This window comes from Mesitornis unicolor, unplaced genomic scaffold (genome assembly GCF_000695765.1).
Source record: "Mesitornis unicolor isolate BGI_N332 unplaced genomic scaffold, ASM69576v1 scaffold23160, whole genome shotgun sequence".
Classification (NCBI taxonomy): Eukaryota; Metazoa; Chordata; class Aves; order Mesitornithiformes; family Mesitornithidae; genus Mesitornis; species Mesitornis unicolor.
This window is the reverse complement of record NW_010156736.1, coordinates 25,769-41,370: the sequence shown is the minus strand read 5'-3', so window position 1 is coordinate 41,370 and position 15,602 is coordinate 25,769. Positions and strand designations below refer to the sequence as shown.

Here is a 15,602-nt window from a genome sequence, read left to right as displayed (position 1 = left end):
TGCCGAGTGTAACACAAAGAGCTGGGAGATGATGGAAATGACAGGGATGGGGTAGAGGACAGGGTGACCACTGCAAGGCAATGCAAAGCGTTTCTGCGCCCTTGATATCACTGAAGGGAGATGCAGAACCATCTGATCTTTGGTGCTGGTCGAAACCATAAGGGCTGTGGCACCTTGGAGACTGCGATTTTGTGTTGCAGGAGGCAGAGTGTGATTTGATGTAGCAGCTGTAAGAGAAGAAACCCACAGCCATAGGAGGAACATGTGAATGTGTGAGGAGTGGTTCTTGTTTAGCTGCGCCTGAACCTCATGTTAAGCTTCTGCCGTCAATCAACTGTTTGCTGTTTTTCCCTTGTGTGGAGAATTAAAGATGATCTGTGTCAGAAAATGTGCATCCAGCTTTTCCCAGTTTTGGGGTAGTGAGTTCAGTCCGGTGTCTGGCACAGATTACATTGGAAGGATGGGGACCTCAGGGATGCTAAGCAAAGGGTGCTGCTGCCTCTGGAGTAGGAGGCAAGCTTTCCATGAAAGTTTGAAAGAGAAAACCTAACTCACTTGTGTTACAGACCAAAAGTAAGTGTTTGTTACTGTATCTTCTTCTTTCAGAGGGTTTTGGTCCAAGCAGCAGGCTCCGCTCCCAAAGGAGCGCAGATGCAGCAAATTGCTATTGCCAGAGTGCAGCAGGTTCCACAACAGGTAATATCTCCAGGGGGGAGACACCACACAGGAACCCCTGTGTCCCACGTGACATTTGAAACTGTGCCAGATAGCTGCTTAGGAAAATCCATGCTCTTAATTAAAGAGTTGGGTGCAATTAGGGCACTGGAGATCACTGTGAGAGCAGCTTTTTCCACCTCTCTCTTCCTTAGACCGATGGCAAAAGAAACTCTCAAAGCATTTAAAGTTTAGAAAGAACCTTTACTGTCTGTCATACATTTGAAGATTTGATGGATGCTTTTAACTGCCATTTAACAGCAATCCTTCTCTGTAAAGATTTTTTTAGAGGCAAAGTGTTTGGTACATTTTTTAATTACTCAAATACATGTACTGACTGAATGTGGCTTCGTAGAAAGGTCAAGTGACAGAGAGCCATGTGAGTGTTTTTATTTATCTGAACTTTGCCTTCTGCAGTCCTTGTTTCCTAAGAAACGAGGCATATGTGCTGCTACTTCATGTGGGCAGTGACTCTGACTCTCTTGGCTTTCTCCTCTACCAATTCTTTATTTGGTTTCTCAGTTTCAGGAAAAAAAAACTTGACAGAGTGCAACTGCATCCCTCCCAGACCACTATAAAATGGGACTGGGGTGCAGATGGATACTGCCAACCTCTCCTCTCTGAAGGAAAGGCTGCGGCATGATCTCACCCTCATTAGTCAGCGGAGAACCAGCCCTGAAACGTGTGCAGAGGAAACCCAGCTCCATTGTTTCCACTGCTCATGGACCAACTTCTTATTTATTTGTTTTAATGTAACCTTTTGAAATAAATACATCCTTGGGAATTCCTAAGCATGTGGGGTGTTTGTTTGTTTGTTTGTTTTTAAAAAAAAGAAAGCCCAAATGTCAAGGTAAAGTTGAGAGTTGTTTATGGATGTAGTATGCAATTTCTCCTGCTGTTCCTAGGCAATAACATATCAGTAACTCGAGTTTGTGATGCTTGTTTCAGGTGCAATCCGTGCAGCACATATATCCATCCCAGGTCCAGTATGTGGAAGGAGGAGAAGCTGCTTATACCAATGGAACCATGTAAGAGTCTCTTGTTGGCTGTAGCAGAGCCCTGTTCCCCTCCCACTGGGTTGAGCCCATCGGTCCTCCCAGGCTCCTTCCTCCTCTTTGCTGCTGCTGGCACTGCCTGCCCTTGAAAGGAGGAAGAGGAGGAACTGTGTCTGTCCTGGTTCCGCTGGGACAGAATAATAGGATCTGTTTTCTCTTCAGGAAAGTTGCATTTTTGAGAAGACTGCAGCACCCAACTCTGTGGGTACAAAGTTGATAAGACACTTCAGTTTAGTTTTTGGCCATCCCTGGCATGCAGATTGCCATAGCAATGAACATCTTTAGCGATTTTTGAGTTAGCCAGGTGCAGAATATGGGAAGAGTGAAAGCCAGGGCAGCTGACCCAAGCTGGCCAACAGAGTTATTCCATACCATAAACATCGTGCTCGTTATAAACTGGGGAGTTTGCTGGGGACGACCCTCTTTCCTCAATGATCGTTAACCCTGGATGGTCTCACCCATCGTTATGCTCCTGAAGCCTATTCTTCTGTTTGTTGTGACCGCTTTGTTTTCACTGGAGCTGTGGTGCTTGCAGTGTTTGTTATCTGGCATTTGCTGCTGGGACTATGCAGCTCACAACCACTATATGGACTGAGAATAACTTTGTGTACTTTATATTATATTAGGTTTTTATTATTATTTTAGTAAATATCTTTCCCTTTTGTGCCACGGGTCTGCTTTCCTTTTCCCGATTCCCTGGGTGTGGAGGGGTCATCAGTTGATAGAACAACTGCCTAAACAGAGATGCCCTCTCGTTCCTTTGACAGCCGAGCCGCCTACTCCTACAACACCGAAGCTCAGATTTACGCCCCCAGCAGCGCTGCATCCTATTTCGAACCACAGGGAGGTGGAGCTCAGGTGACTACAGCGGCATCCTCTCCTACAGCCATTCCCTCTCACAACATGGTGGGCATCACCATGGACATTGGGGGAAGTCCGATCCTCTACGGCTCGGGAGCCTATCTCATTCATGGGGGGATGGAAAACACTAGACATTCTCTGTCACATACTTCACGCTCCTCTCCAGCAACGGTATGTAGCCCTGCAGATGTTGCAGCTCGGGGGCCAGGAATTATTCCAAGGGAACTGAAAAACCTTCAGAAAATAAAACTTCCTATCGTTAACACTGTGTATATGTCTGTATAACATGCCATGCAAATGCAAAGGGCGAGAATAGACACTGGTGTACTACAAATATTTTTCAAGGGGAGTTTGGAATGTTTCTCTTGCCTGAGAGTCTTGTCAGACTTTCTGAGTGGATCACTGAAGTTATGCAGCATGCAGATAAGAGAAAACTCTTGGACATTTTGGGTTTTTTTCCCCAGGCAAAATGTTCTGGCTTTCCAATTCAAAAGAATCGTCTATATTTACATTTTCTAATAAGTACAACATCTGAACATGGGGCTTGTCTTACACAAAATAAGGAAATGTATAAATATGTTTTTAATTACAAAGAGACCTGAAAAATCCATTTTTAATACACTGAATAATTATCACATAAGGTATGTCAAGCTGATCATGCCAAATACATGGTGATCAAAAAGTCTTTGTATATATCTCGTACACCATTGTGTATTCTGTCCACAGCATATATTACAGAAAATGTATTTTAGGGATAATACTGATCAAACAGAAATGTTTTAAACCTCTAATTTTTTTAAAACCTGTCCTTCCAACTGTCAGTCAAGGTGCCAGGTTGCTAGAAGCACAGCTGTACAGCTGTGTGGGACTCAGGGGGATACAACTGTTAACCCAAAAAAAAATCTTTTCTGCACCTAGAACCTACCAGGGCTTTTATTTGAGAATTTCCCTGCCTTTAGTAGCAGCTACAGCCTGAGCCCTGCTCACCTTTCTTTCCAGACTGACTTACGTGTGTTTATACGTTTGTACGTAAACTTACTTAGAAATGGAGATGCAATTCAGTGGATGTGGCCAGATTTTAAAATGTGAGCAGCACCACCCAAGGAGAAAAACAGGAGACGTTTGTTACTGAGTACTCTTGAAAATCTGGCTGGTTAGGTGGTACTTTCTTTTCCTACTGAGTTTTAGAATATAGACTTCATGTTTTTTGAATCTTTGTGCCTTGAAAGGTTGCCTTTGATCCTGGAATAATTGTGCTCTGCCTTAGGTAGAAGTAGGGAGAAAGTCCTTAGCTTGGGTACGAGAGAAAATGTCAGATGCATCTGGATTAGCTGGGGTTCATTTCTCATGTGAGAATTGTGTGTGTGTGTTTTAACTGTTCATAGCTAAAAATGAGCATTGAACCATCCTCTGATTTTTACTCAAGCTTGTTATTTTGAAGGAAGTAGCTGCTGATCTTTTCACCTGTGTGGGACTGCATCTTGCAAAGCACAACATTACTCTTTTATTTGGGTTTGTGTTTTTTTTTTAATTTCCATGGTGATGGGCACAATGTAAAAGGCCAAACAGAATTTGTGTCACTAGGGCTATCCTATGAACAGATTTAGTTTAGTTTTAGTCTGTCACATGAGATAAAGCTGTCCAGGAAAAAAAAGGAATTTAGGAAGTGATCTTTATGAAAATGCATCTGAAATAAATTAACCCTGTTGCATGTAGGAATGAACTTCCTGAAGGCATTTTAACACAAAAAGTCTGTGACCCTTGTGGAGGGGCTCAAGAAGGTGAAATAGTGCAGGGAAGACAGGTCAGGGATGTGTCTGTGTGTGGCTTTCGGTTCTTTCAGCACAGAGCAGAGTTGGAGGGGGACAGAGCAGAGCCGTGATAACTGCTTTGAATTTCACATAATAAAGGGTGGACAGGTAGTGGGAGGCTGAAGGAGAGCAATGACTAAATCGATGGGTAGGAACATTATGTTTCATTGCAATGTCTTGTTTAAACAGAGAATAGGAAAGGCTGGTGTTAAAGAGTCCGGAGAGGCTGCAGTCCTGGCAAAATGTACTTGGGGCAGGATTAAGAGCTTTGTGGAGAGAAATGAAAGTGCAGCTCATGCAGCTGTAGCCAAGGAAGCCGTAGTGTTTGTGTGTGGCCTTGAAGGTGTAGTGCAAAGAGGATAGATGTCAACGTGGCCACCAATGTGAGGGTTTGGCAACATGAGAGGCAGCTCCAAGGACTGGGGAAGCCAGAGGGCTTGGAGGGTGCTGAGTGCTTGAGACAGAGCTAGCACCAAGAGCTTGAAAGCAAGGAGAGCATCTTCAGAAGAGCCTGGGAACAAGGTAGCGTTTCACAATCAGCAGTGGTGTCAGAGGTGCCTCAGGAGGGTCAGGGATGTTTGGTAAAGACTGTTTGTACACTAAAATAAATTCCTCAAATATTTAAAGAAACCCGTCTCCCATATCTGCTGGAATAATGATGTTCTGCTTCATCGAATGGACTGAAGCAGCACGTGAACCAGTCCCATTCCATGTCTGTGCCAGTAGACCACTACTCATCTTCATTTAAACTAAGCTATACCAAGAGAGGAAATCCTTGAGAAGTCTCATAAGTGGGTCCTCAGAGCTCCTTACCTTCATGCAGGGCTGCTTAAGAGCTTTTAGTTTTTACATTTTTTTCTGCAGATGCAAGGTGTCCATTTGTATGGGAGACTTACCAAAATGCCAAAAGGACAGGCAGTGTTTCTGTGCTTGCGTAAGAGGTGTTGCTCAACTGGCACTGCTGCTGCTCCTGGAGCAGAGGAAGGAAATGGTGTCTCCCTCTAACACTGACTCATTTCCTGAAGGCTGCATCAGCAATCAGGTTTTGGTTCCTCTTGGTACATCACAGTGTGCTAGGCAGTTTTCTCAAAAAAACCCACTGACACATCATGTTAATTGACCCTTTTTATTGATTTCACTGATAACTTCTTGAGAAGTGCCACAGTGATGGGCACTGTTGGATGGAAACCAAGGGTTGTGTGCTGAAGGTGCATCATATTCAGACACGGCTGTGGCACAAACTGTGTTGTTGGTTGTCCAATGTTACTTCAGAAGTTCGATCTGGTTTGTTCTGTCCTCCCACCTTTCTGACAGAGCTGGGTTTTGTAAATGGCTGGTTTTATCTTGACCATTATCTTCACCATGCTGTGAGTCAGTGCAAACTGGAGTACAGGGAGCTAAGCAGGATGTGAAGGAGGCTGGTGACAGATCGCTGTGCAGATATGATGCTTTGTGCATGTGCCTACAGATGAGCACAGGACCGTGCGTGTTAAATGAGGACAGATCTAGAGAGAGCTGCTGACTGCAAGGTTTACTGACTGATGTGTGACGCCTTGTCCTGCCTGCACTAACAGGTCACAGATAGCAGAGAACTGGGGAGAAACAGCACGTTCTGCTTCTGCCAGTCCCTTAATGTGGGTTTTGGGGGTTTCGATTTGGTTTTTTAAAAATTATTTATTTTTTCACTTCCTTGTTTAAAAAAAGCTTGTGCTCAGGAGCACTGCAGCTCTGGGACCAACAACCATCTGCTAAGCAGCTTGCCAGAGATTGCCAAGGGAGCCTCAGTAGCAGAAAGGACAAGGCGAGGGTCCAGGAGAGGGTCCATAGCTGGGCTGAGTGTAGGAAAGAAGCTGGACGAGGGCAGAGGGAAGTGAGGGGCTCTTCAGGGGCCAGAAGACCTCACCACAACTCCACTCGCAGAAGCTCTGAGATAAATGAGCACAAGTAGCATCGAGATGTCCTAGCGTGTCTTTGCGGGAAGAAGCTCACTTAATGGAAACCTCTCTTCTTCCTTCGGGGTCCCTTTGCAGTTTTCAGCAGCAAAGAACTCCTACCCCTTCTGTTTGATGCGTTCTGTGTGTCAGCCCTCCTGGTGCCCCTGGTTTATTTAGTCGCTGTTGCTTTTTTGTCAAAATGTTAAGAAGTAATAATAACCAAAGTCATTACTTCCAGTTTTCCTTGAAAGATCTGGATAAGATGCACTTTCTCTGTAACGGATCTCCTTTGACCTGCTGCAGCGTATCTGTCTGGTGGTGTTTTGGTCTAGGCGTGGAGCAGAAGGGAGAAGGAAAACGGCTTCTCTTTTATAAATGGGCAGTGCAAATAGTGGAAAATCAAAAGCCCCTTGGTCTCGCTCTCTCACCCTAACAGGGATTCTTGCTGTGTTGTTAGTTTGCATGCCATACATACAATAATGGCTCTGCAGCTTCATCCCATAAGGGCTGTGCCTCATCTGTTTGCCTCTTTCACAAGCCTGTTGATATAAAGCATTAATCATTCAAATATTAATAAAGAAATAATAATTCTGGCTGTTCCTAACTATCTGATTTCCTTTCTTTTTCTTTTTTTTTCCTTTTTTTTTAAACTGTGCACACTTTCTTTAGCTTGAAATGGCGATTGAAAACCTACAAAAAAATGAAGGGATTACATCACACAAAAGCAGTTTGCTCAACAGCCATGTAAGTTACAATTGGAATTTACAACCTTTTTCCTGCTTTGGTAGGAGCATTATTTGTAGCACTTTGGTGTATTCAACAGCACGAGCTGCTCAAAGCAACCTGTGATTCAGCTGTCCAAAGCAGCCCATTCCCAAGAAATGAGAATCTGCAAAAAAGTGCCATGATGTTAATGTGTGTTTATGAGATGCTCTGGATTCTGTTAACTGCCTCTACCCCGTGGTTATTTATTTCATCTGCCTTGCAATGGAAATTGCTGGCAATTAGATAAACACATTTGAGGAAGTTCTTTCCTTTTACTGGAATTGAAAGATGGCTGGAAAATAACTTGCAATTCTACAGCAAAACTTGGCGTGAGTCATGATAGAGATGCCGTAGATAGCGGTACCGAAAGCTGACTCCTGTGGAAGCCTTTATTGCCCCTCTCTGTGCCTCAGGAAGACCAGTACCATTATGATGCTATGCTAAATCCATTTGCTAGACCTCTCTCTTCTCACTGTGCCAACAACTTCCCTGCTTTGTGTGAAGTTCCCACTATACTACCGAGCCTTCTGTGTCGTGTTTATGGCTCCCATGCAGTAATACTTAATGGTGAGCACATGCTTGCGTGAGAGTTGAAGGGTCTAATTCAAGTCCTGTTAAAGTCATTGGCCTTGTCTTGACTTCATTGTGGTTTGGATTAGGCTTAAGTGTGTTCTGCACTGATAAATCACAGCTCTTTATTCTAACAGATTTCCTTTTGCTTTGCTTTTAGAGGTAGATCTGTTGTCATTCTTGGGTCCTGCAAAAAGAATCTTTGCCCTCTTCACCCTAGAGAAACAGCCTGAGCAAATGAAGGGAACATTAAACCTAATGGTCTGATTTTCTTAAGCTGATGTTGAACTCCAAGCCAGGGCTCCTGGTTGAGCTCAGTCTTTATTTTGGCTTCTAAAAATTGAAGGTTCCTTGTTGTAGCTGGGGAAACACAAACCTGCAGAATCAGGCTGGGAGCTCCTGCTCTGAGCATCTCAGTGCCCCCTTCCTGTCCTTGGGTGTGACCGTGCTCACAGGCCCGCGCCGTGCCCCAAGGGCCGCACAGATTTCTCTAAGGATAATGCTGCTCTGCAGAATTTTGCTTGTTTGTCCCAGTGCAGAGAGGAATAGAGCAGAACAGAATGGAGTGGATCATGGTGTGGTATCGAAGGAGGTTTGAAAAAAGGCAGGCAAAGGCAGAGGTAAGAAAGCAAAGATAGAAAAGAGATTTCATCTGACTGCAAGCTGCACGGGATGGAGTTGGGGCCTGATCCAGCTGCTGATCAGATCTTCCCCACTCTTGTCTTGCAGGGTAGAAGTAAAGAATTTAATGTGTCTCTTCTCAGGCTGTGGTTCATAAATTGGCATAAGGATTAAGTTCTCTTACAAATTCTAAAGCAAATAAACTCCTTCCTCATCAGCTCTGCACTTGTCCCTGCTGAAGACATTGGACCAGGCACAAGCATTGGGCTGCCCTGGGCAGCACCGGGCTGGGGTGGGTAATTCCCTCTACCAAGGTGCAGAGCCTGAGCAAGAAAAGCTTGCGGGGCCCTTGCAGCCCTGTGAACCCCCAGTGTTCTGAGGCTCTTGCAGCCCGGTGAACCCCAGTGTCCTTGCTTGGCCCTCCCAGAGCACGGAGCGATGTCTGCGGACACGTGGGAAGAGCGAGGAGGCGATGGTATGAGCAGTGCCTGTAGGAAACAGCACATTGCAGAACCTCTCTGCACATCTCTGTGTTACAGGGGTTTCAGCTGTCTGAGATGTTGCAGTTCCCACCTCTTTATGTTAAAACCCCAAAACCACAAAAAACCTGAGGATTACCCATCCCAATGCCTGTGTAACTGGCACATGATATTGTCAGGTTTGTGCATGAGAATCAGAAAGTGAAGCAGCAGGTGACTGAGGTTGGTCAAGGCTGATAGCAAAATAAGAGCTTGGCAGAAGCTGGTAGCCAAGGAAGTTGTGAGATAATGCTAATTGCACTATTAGTTGAGACTTAGTTGCTTTTGATCTTAAGCTTGCAGAGCTTTTAAATAAGTGTTCTGTCTCTCATTTTAAACTCCATGTTTTGCAAATCTGTAAATTCTTGGGATAAAGGTTTATTTTGTTGTCATCAGCAGATTTTTCATGTGGAATCTGGTTTTAAAAATAAAAAAAAGAAATCTAAAGGTAGCTTTGTCAAGTGGTAATGTTTTACATAATGCTGTTTAACCAAAGTCAATGTGAAATGGAGCCACACTTGATAACTTAATTTAGCTTCAAATACTCTCTGAGAGGTTATTTAAATGCACTTGAAATATCAAATTTGGAAGCCTAAGCTAATGTTAATACCCCAGTGACACATGATGGTTCTAATGAAATCATGTCAACCTATTACTGAAAAAGCTCTGCTCACAAGTGTACTCCAGAGTCACTGGGTCAGAGGATTACTTCTTTGCCAATTATGAGCTTGCAGATGCAAAGAAATTTAAGAAAAATTGCTACAATTTTTGCATGTGAGTGCCTAAAGCTGGGCATGTAGGGAAGGAGTTGGATGCCACAGCCTGCCTGAGCCCCTGCAGCTCCATGATATCCATAGCACTTGTAGGAGTAGGGGGGAAATGTATCTTTTCCTCACTGCCTGGAAAACAAAAAACCAAAGAAACCCCAGAATTAACTCCTCAAAAACCATTGGACTTCTTCCCTGTGGGTGAATGACTCTTAGGTAGGTGCTGATGGAGATTTTCCCCTGAGGAAAAGATCTTACCCCCAAATGATGTTTAGGGGACACATAAACACCTAAAATGAAACTGAACAGAGAAGGAAGAGAACTGGTAAAGGGAAATTATTCTGGTTTTTAATTAGAGGAACCTACTGAAGGATGAATCTCCTGCTCAGTGGAGAAAAGTGGGCGATGCTGGAGCTTGTCCTTTCCTACACTTGATTGCTTGGAGCTTGACTATCCAAGGGACCAGAGCTGACAGGCACTTGTTCTAGAAGAAGTGACTTTTCCAGAAAATCCATAGGTTTTGGTGCAGCTTTAATTGCAGAGGATTGGTGGGATTGAGCAGGGAACTCCTGGTGCGAGGGAAGCATTTGTCCCTGTCGCTGAGCTTGGCATGGCCAACAGGCACACAGGTGGTCCAGGGTCTGTCCTAACTCTGAGCTGGACTGAGCAGGCAATTAGTAGTCTACTCCTCTATCTCAGATAAAACACCTTAATTATGAACCACAAATGAGTGCCTTCATCGGTTTCTTTTTCATGAAAGTGTCCGTAAGAAAACCTCTCCAAACCTCTGGACCATCAGAGAAAAAACAGTTTTCTTTTCTCGGACAGCCCTGTGTATCGCTTTTTCCATCCTTGCAGCAAACAGAGACGAGGTTTTTGATAAAGATTTCTTTTTTAAAATCAAAATAAACAGTCAATAAAAGATGAAGTAGAAGTGAAATGGAAATGTTCCCCTGTAGTGCCTATAACAAACAAAGCAGCATATGGCTGCGTAGTGATTTTATTAGAACCTGATCTCAGTATAAACAGAAATGAAACTGTAGAATATCTCATCATTGTCAGCACTGAGGAAAATTGAAAAAGTAAACAGAGTAAGGGATACAAATGGAAAGAATCTTTAATGTTCTCATTTTAAGCGCCCGGTCTGTTATTACTAATACAGGAAGAGCAAAAATAATGTTTTGAAAATTATTTATATCCTGACAGATTTCTTTTTTAAGCACTTTTTAATGTTTCATAAGAAATTTCTAATTCAGTAGTGGGAGTTCATATTGTGAAACTCTGTAATGTTTAAAGCAGTATAAAAAGACACTCACAGAAAAAGAAAGCTGGAAGATAAAGGAAATATTCTAGAAATATCTGGGCTTAGACTAAAAATGTCCAGGATCAAATTAAAATGAGAGGGTTTTACCTATATTTGAATTTTCCATAGTAACATGCAATTTTATTTATTTTTAAGGCTTGGGATTAGAATGGGTTTAGAAAATAAATAGTTGATCCACATTCAGTATCTTCCAGTGGATAAATAAAATAAATAGTTAAAAAAATGAACTTTATTTATCATTAATCTTCTAAATACAGGGGAAGAACCAAAACCAGCATAGATATGGACTGCTTAAAAAGAGAGCTCCTGCCCAGTTTTATGTCAAAAACTGGTCTTTTATGTAAAAAAACCTGGGGTCCAGTTGGGTTAGAGACTGCTTAATGGGTGGGGGAGGCTCAGGGCTACTGAACGGATTTTTGGGCTTCCCAGGGATGATTCCTCAGCAGATGAGAGCACGAAGGGACGCGGGTCATTAGCAAACGCCACCTCTTATATCTGGCGGGTTTGGAGGTCAGAGTGAGCTTCGTCTGTGGAAGAACACCCCAAAGATATGTCACTGGAGGAGGGTGGGAAGGTGGCAAACAGCTCTGTGAAAAGCAGGACAGAAGTACGATGGCCAAGAGGTTTTTACTCTTCCAACTGTGGCAGCCCATGGTCTGCTCCAAGGGCCACCAAAAACTGGCAGACCCACTCATTTGAACTTGTGGTTGCTCTGGATCAAACCCAAGTGATGAATGAAATAGTTTTAACTGTGCAGCTTTGGATTAATCTCATTTTATGTAGCACAAGTTTAAATTTGGCTATGTGAATGATAAGCGCAGCACATCCATTCATAGGTGCTGAAAAGCCTTTGTGTGAGAGCAAAGTTGAATAGAAATACATAAACTGAAAATAACTCAGTGAAGTGAGGTGTCAGACACGGCATCGCACACAGGCTGTATTTTCACAGAGTTATTGATATAAAACTCGAGTAATACAGTGGTTAATTGGGACTCCAGAGATTCACCAAAATAAAATGGTAGAAAAGAGCCAGATTCTGGAGTATGAGTGGAGATGATTTGAGCACGGGCCAACGTGTGCATCCGTATGCATGCTTAAATCCTGCTGATTTCCAGACTAAGTTTGTGCTTTGATTACTACGTGTGCTTTTGAACTCTGTGTTGTAAGAAGATGGTGTGGCTCGTGTTTTGGCATCCATAACCTGACTCTGTTTTGCCACTCATCTGGTGTGAATGCAGCTGCTTCTGGTGGAGCTTTGCCTCTGATGCCTGCAGGGATGGAGGTCAGGATGGAGAGGGGAGTCTTGGAAATGTTAATCCCAGATGTGCCTAATGGCAATGAAAGGGCTCTGACCAAAGCTATTGTTTTTAATCCATTTGCGTATCTATTTCCTTCAGAAATTCACTTAATATAACACTTCCTTTATTGATGCTGAAGTCATTTAGCTAATAAAAGGAGGTTGGGGGTTTTGTCTTTTTTGCATTTTAATTCCTGTGCTGACATTGTGTGCTGCCCTTTCAGACTGGCCTGGGTACAACTAATTTGTGTCTAATTACAAACTTTAATGAACAGAAACTTCAGAAAAAATTCAGACAGTAAATTTTGTAAAATAGATTAACCCCCTCAGATTTTTAAGGTTGCTTTAGTAACCGCTAATTTTACTGTTAAAGGAACAGTTGCAGACATGCCAATCTTCAGATTAATAAAGACTTTGCAGCGTATTTGGATCTCCTAAAATTTATTCCTCTTACGCAGTATCTTAACTTTTCCATACTTAAAGATCCATCCTCGCATCAAACAAGGACTATGTTTTTCCTAAACAAACAGTCAAAAGAAATCAAGTTCTTAACATCCTTATGTTTGGGAAACACAAGTTCTTACAGCTTTATTTTGGCTCTGCAGGAATTCATCTGAATCTGAGGTGGACACTGAGGTGGCAGGTGGACTGTGGTTTAATGCTCTTGCAGTTATTAGCTTTGGGCTGGGGGTTCTTTTAGTTTTCTAAAAATGCAACCGGCACAAGTACCACTTGTACGAGTTAACTACCCAGCATTAAGTTCTCTTGAGCTCTTAATGTCAAATGGGCTTTCCTGACAGTTAAGCAGTGTCATTGTTTGATGCAACCCGTTCCAGTCCTCTTTAGACTTCCATGTGTTCTTTATTTATTTATGTTTTCCATACATAAAGCTCCAGTGGTTGCTGGACAACTACGAGACAGCAGAAGGCGTCAGCCTTCCCAGGAGCTCTCTCTACAACCATTACCTGGGGCACTGCCAGGAGCACAAACTGGATCCGGTGAATGCCGCTTCCTTTGGAAAGCTGATCCGGTCAGTGTTCATGGGGCTGAGGACTCGCCGCCTGGGAACCAGGTTGGTATGAATGTACATTTATATAAAAAACCTCACATCCTTCAAGTTCTTATATATTGAGAACCTACTGAGCATCATTTAGCAGGCGTGGGTCTTTCTTCCAAGATTCACAGAAACAACTAACCATGATCTTGTGGGAAAACATTTCTGAGGCACAACAGTAGTTTCTGTGTGTTGTGAGGCAAAGCTGCTTTCTGACCATGCATCAGTAGTGTGAAAGGCTTGACAATAAAGTTAATTTCAGACACGCTCAGGGTCTCTGGTGACACTGCCTTGTCTAGCCACACAGAGGAATTTGGTCTAAGTCCTAGGGAGTCTAGAAATAGTTTATTTCAACCCAGGCTTTTTCTCATTTCATTACTGTCTCAAAAAAGTAAAGTAACTCCACAACTGCTGCTGAGCCCAAAATTCTGGTGCAGTGAAATGGTTTCTCCCTTTGGGCCCAGTGAAGTTCCTCCATCACAGATGAGAACAGAACCTGTGCCTACATCTTTGATGCAGACAAGCTGCGCAGGTGTGAATGGCTCATTTCTTAAATTCCCAAAGCAGCAGGCTGAATCTTGTGACAGAATTTTTTATTTTAAAACATTAAAGATCCATATGATGTTACAACAAAAGCCTAACATAAGAAAGTCTACTTGCTGTAATTACATATGTGGCCTTCAAGGGAGCATCCAAAGTACCTGCACAGCTGAGTTTGCATTTTATCACAGTTTCTAATTTAATAAAAAAGTAGGTAATACACTAGAGAAATGGTGATTGTTCTGATTGTGTAGGATTTTATAATAAAATTCAAGCTTAGATATTTGGGTTTATAACCGAGAACAAAACCAGATGTGCCTGAGGCATTCCACAGCTGGAATGTGGAGGCAACAATCGTAGGAAGAACAGGGGAGAGTTTGGATTTCTGTAGATTTATTTAAGTGCAAGAGCTCTAAAATAGTCTCTTTAGAGGACAGAAATTATTTAATCCTATCAAGAATTAAAGAAAAAAAAACAAGCAAAAAACCCACCTAAAATTGCAAAATGTGCAGGCTGAAAAGGATACAGTAAACCTCCATAAATATGGAAATAGCTGTCCACCATTATTTTCTTATTAATTCATTTAGATTAGAAATGCAGCTGTTACTTAATTCGCAAGCACTTAAAATCACTTAAGGCATGGAAAAAGCTCATACCCAAGCTCACAGTGTGTGTAAACCCTTTTGCACAGTGACAAAGACTGAGTGATTCAGCCGTCCCTTCGAAAAGAGAAAATTCCCCTAACATATTGACAAATATTCCTCTTCTAAATTTCTCTATGTAGTTTTCCAATGGGAAGCATCCTTGGATTTCTGGTGCCTTCAGGCCCTGTCACAGTGACACAGCAAAGGAATTTTAAGCGTCCCCAATAAGAGGGCTCTGGAGACCCTGGCTCTGTCTCCTCTCCCACTGAGGACGCAGCTCAACCGTTGTTAGCGACAAATTGGTTAAAGCCGTGTTGGACATCCTGTCGTCTTGTAGCCATGGCTGCATAATTGTCCTTCTTGCTCCCAAAAGCAGACTCTTGGGGACTGAAAAATTCCAGTTTGGTGGAAAAACTTTATCTGATACGTGTGTCTAATGTGATGGAAAGACATTCTCCTAAGGACCATCACAGCAGCTTTACTGACCAGCAAAGGAAAAAAGAATGACAGCCTCTTGTGCTTGCAAGCAGCTTTTACAGAAACAGTTTTTACAAAACTACAAAAATGAGCAATTCCAAGAGCAAAGCCACATCAAAGCCTGTTGCCATTGCTGTGAAAGTGCTGGCAGCAGAAAGACATTTTTCTTATCATAGTTGACTATTCAGTCAGGCTCGTTTTATCCAAGTCTGGATAAAGATGGAAGTTTGTTTTTATGGAAAAACCAAGTCCTTAAACATTAATCAAATAGCAAAGTGTCCCCTGAGGTCTTTCTGTCATTCTGTTTAATAACACTTTGTATTGTAACGCTTGTCTCTTCTTCTCCAGTTACCATGGGTTACTTGGAACAAACCTTGCCGAGTTTCAAATGTGGTCGTCACTGAACTCTGCGACATGTGGTTTTAAATTTTACAGGGAGTGATGGCATTCTTTAATTTGTTAGTTCAGCCATTCAAATAGCGCTTGGCAGCAAACCGACGTGTGCTGTAAGAAGTTGGGTGTATTGTCAAAACAAGCCTAAGAGTAAATTGCAGGGCTACGATGTCCCTTCCATTGAGTGTCTGACACTGAGCAATTTCAACATTGATACTTCCAGGGGAAACTCCAAATATCATTATTACGGGATCCGT

At 42.8% G+C, this 15,602-nt stretch overlaps 1 protein-coding gene across 2 annotated transcripts in view; it reads left to right on the top strand.

Annotated features, from left to right (window-relative positions):
* Positions 1-15,602, top strand: part of RFX2 (regulatory factor X, 2 (influences HLA class II expression)) — a 27,230-nt gene that overhangs the window by 2,112 nt on the left and 9,516 nt on the right. Inside the window, exons 2-7 of one of the 2 annotated variants that reach the window (XM_010194256.1) lie at positions 607-696; positions 1,663-1,742; positions 2,537-2,801; positions 7,045-7,119; positions 13,128-13,309; positions 15,569-15,602. The exon at positions 15,569-15,602 is cut by the window's right edge and continues 101 nt beyond it. In XM_010194256.1, coding sequence (XP_010192558.1) covers positions 607-696; positions 1,663-1,742; positions 2,537-2,801; positions 7,045-7,119; positions 13,128-13,309; positions 15,569-15,602 — 726 coding nt within the window. The remainder of the gene's footprint in view (positions 1-606; positions 697-1,662; positions 1,743-2,536; positions 2,802-7,044; positions 7,120-13,127; positions 13,310-15,568) is intronic. The other variant, XM_010194264.1, reaches the window with a different exon arrangement.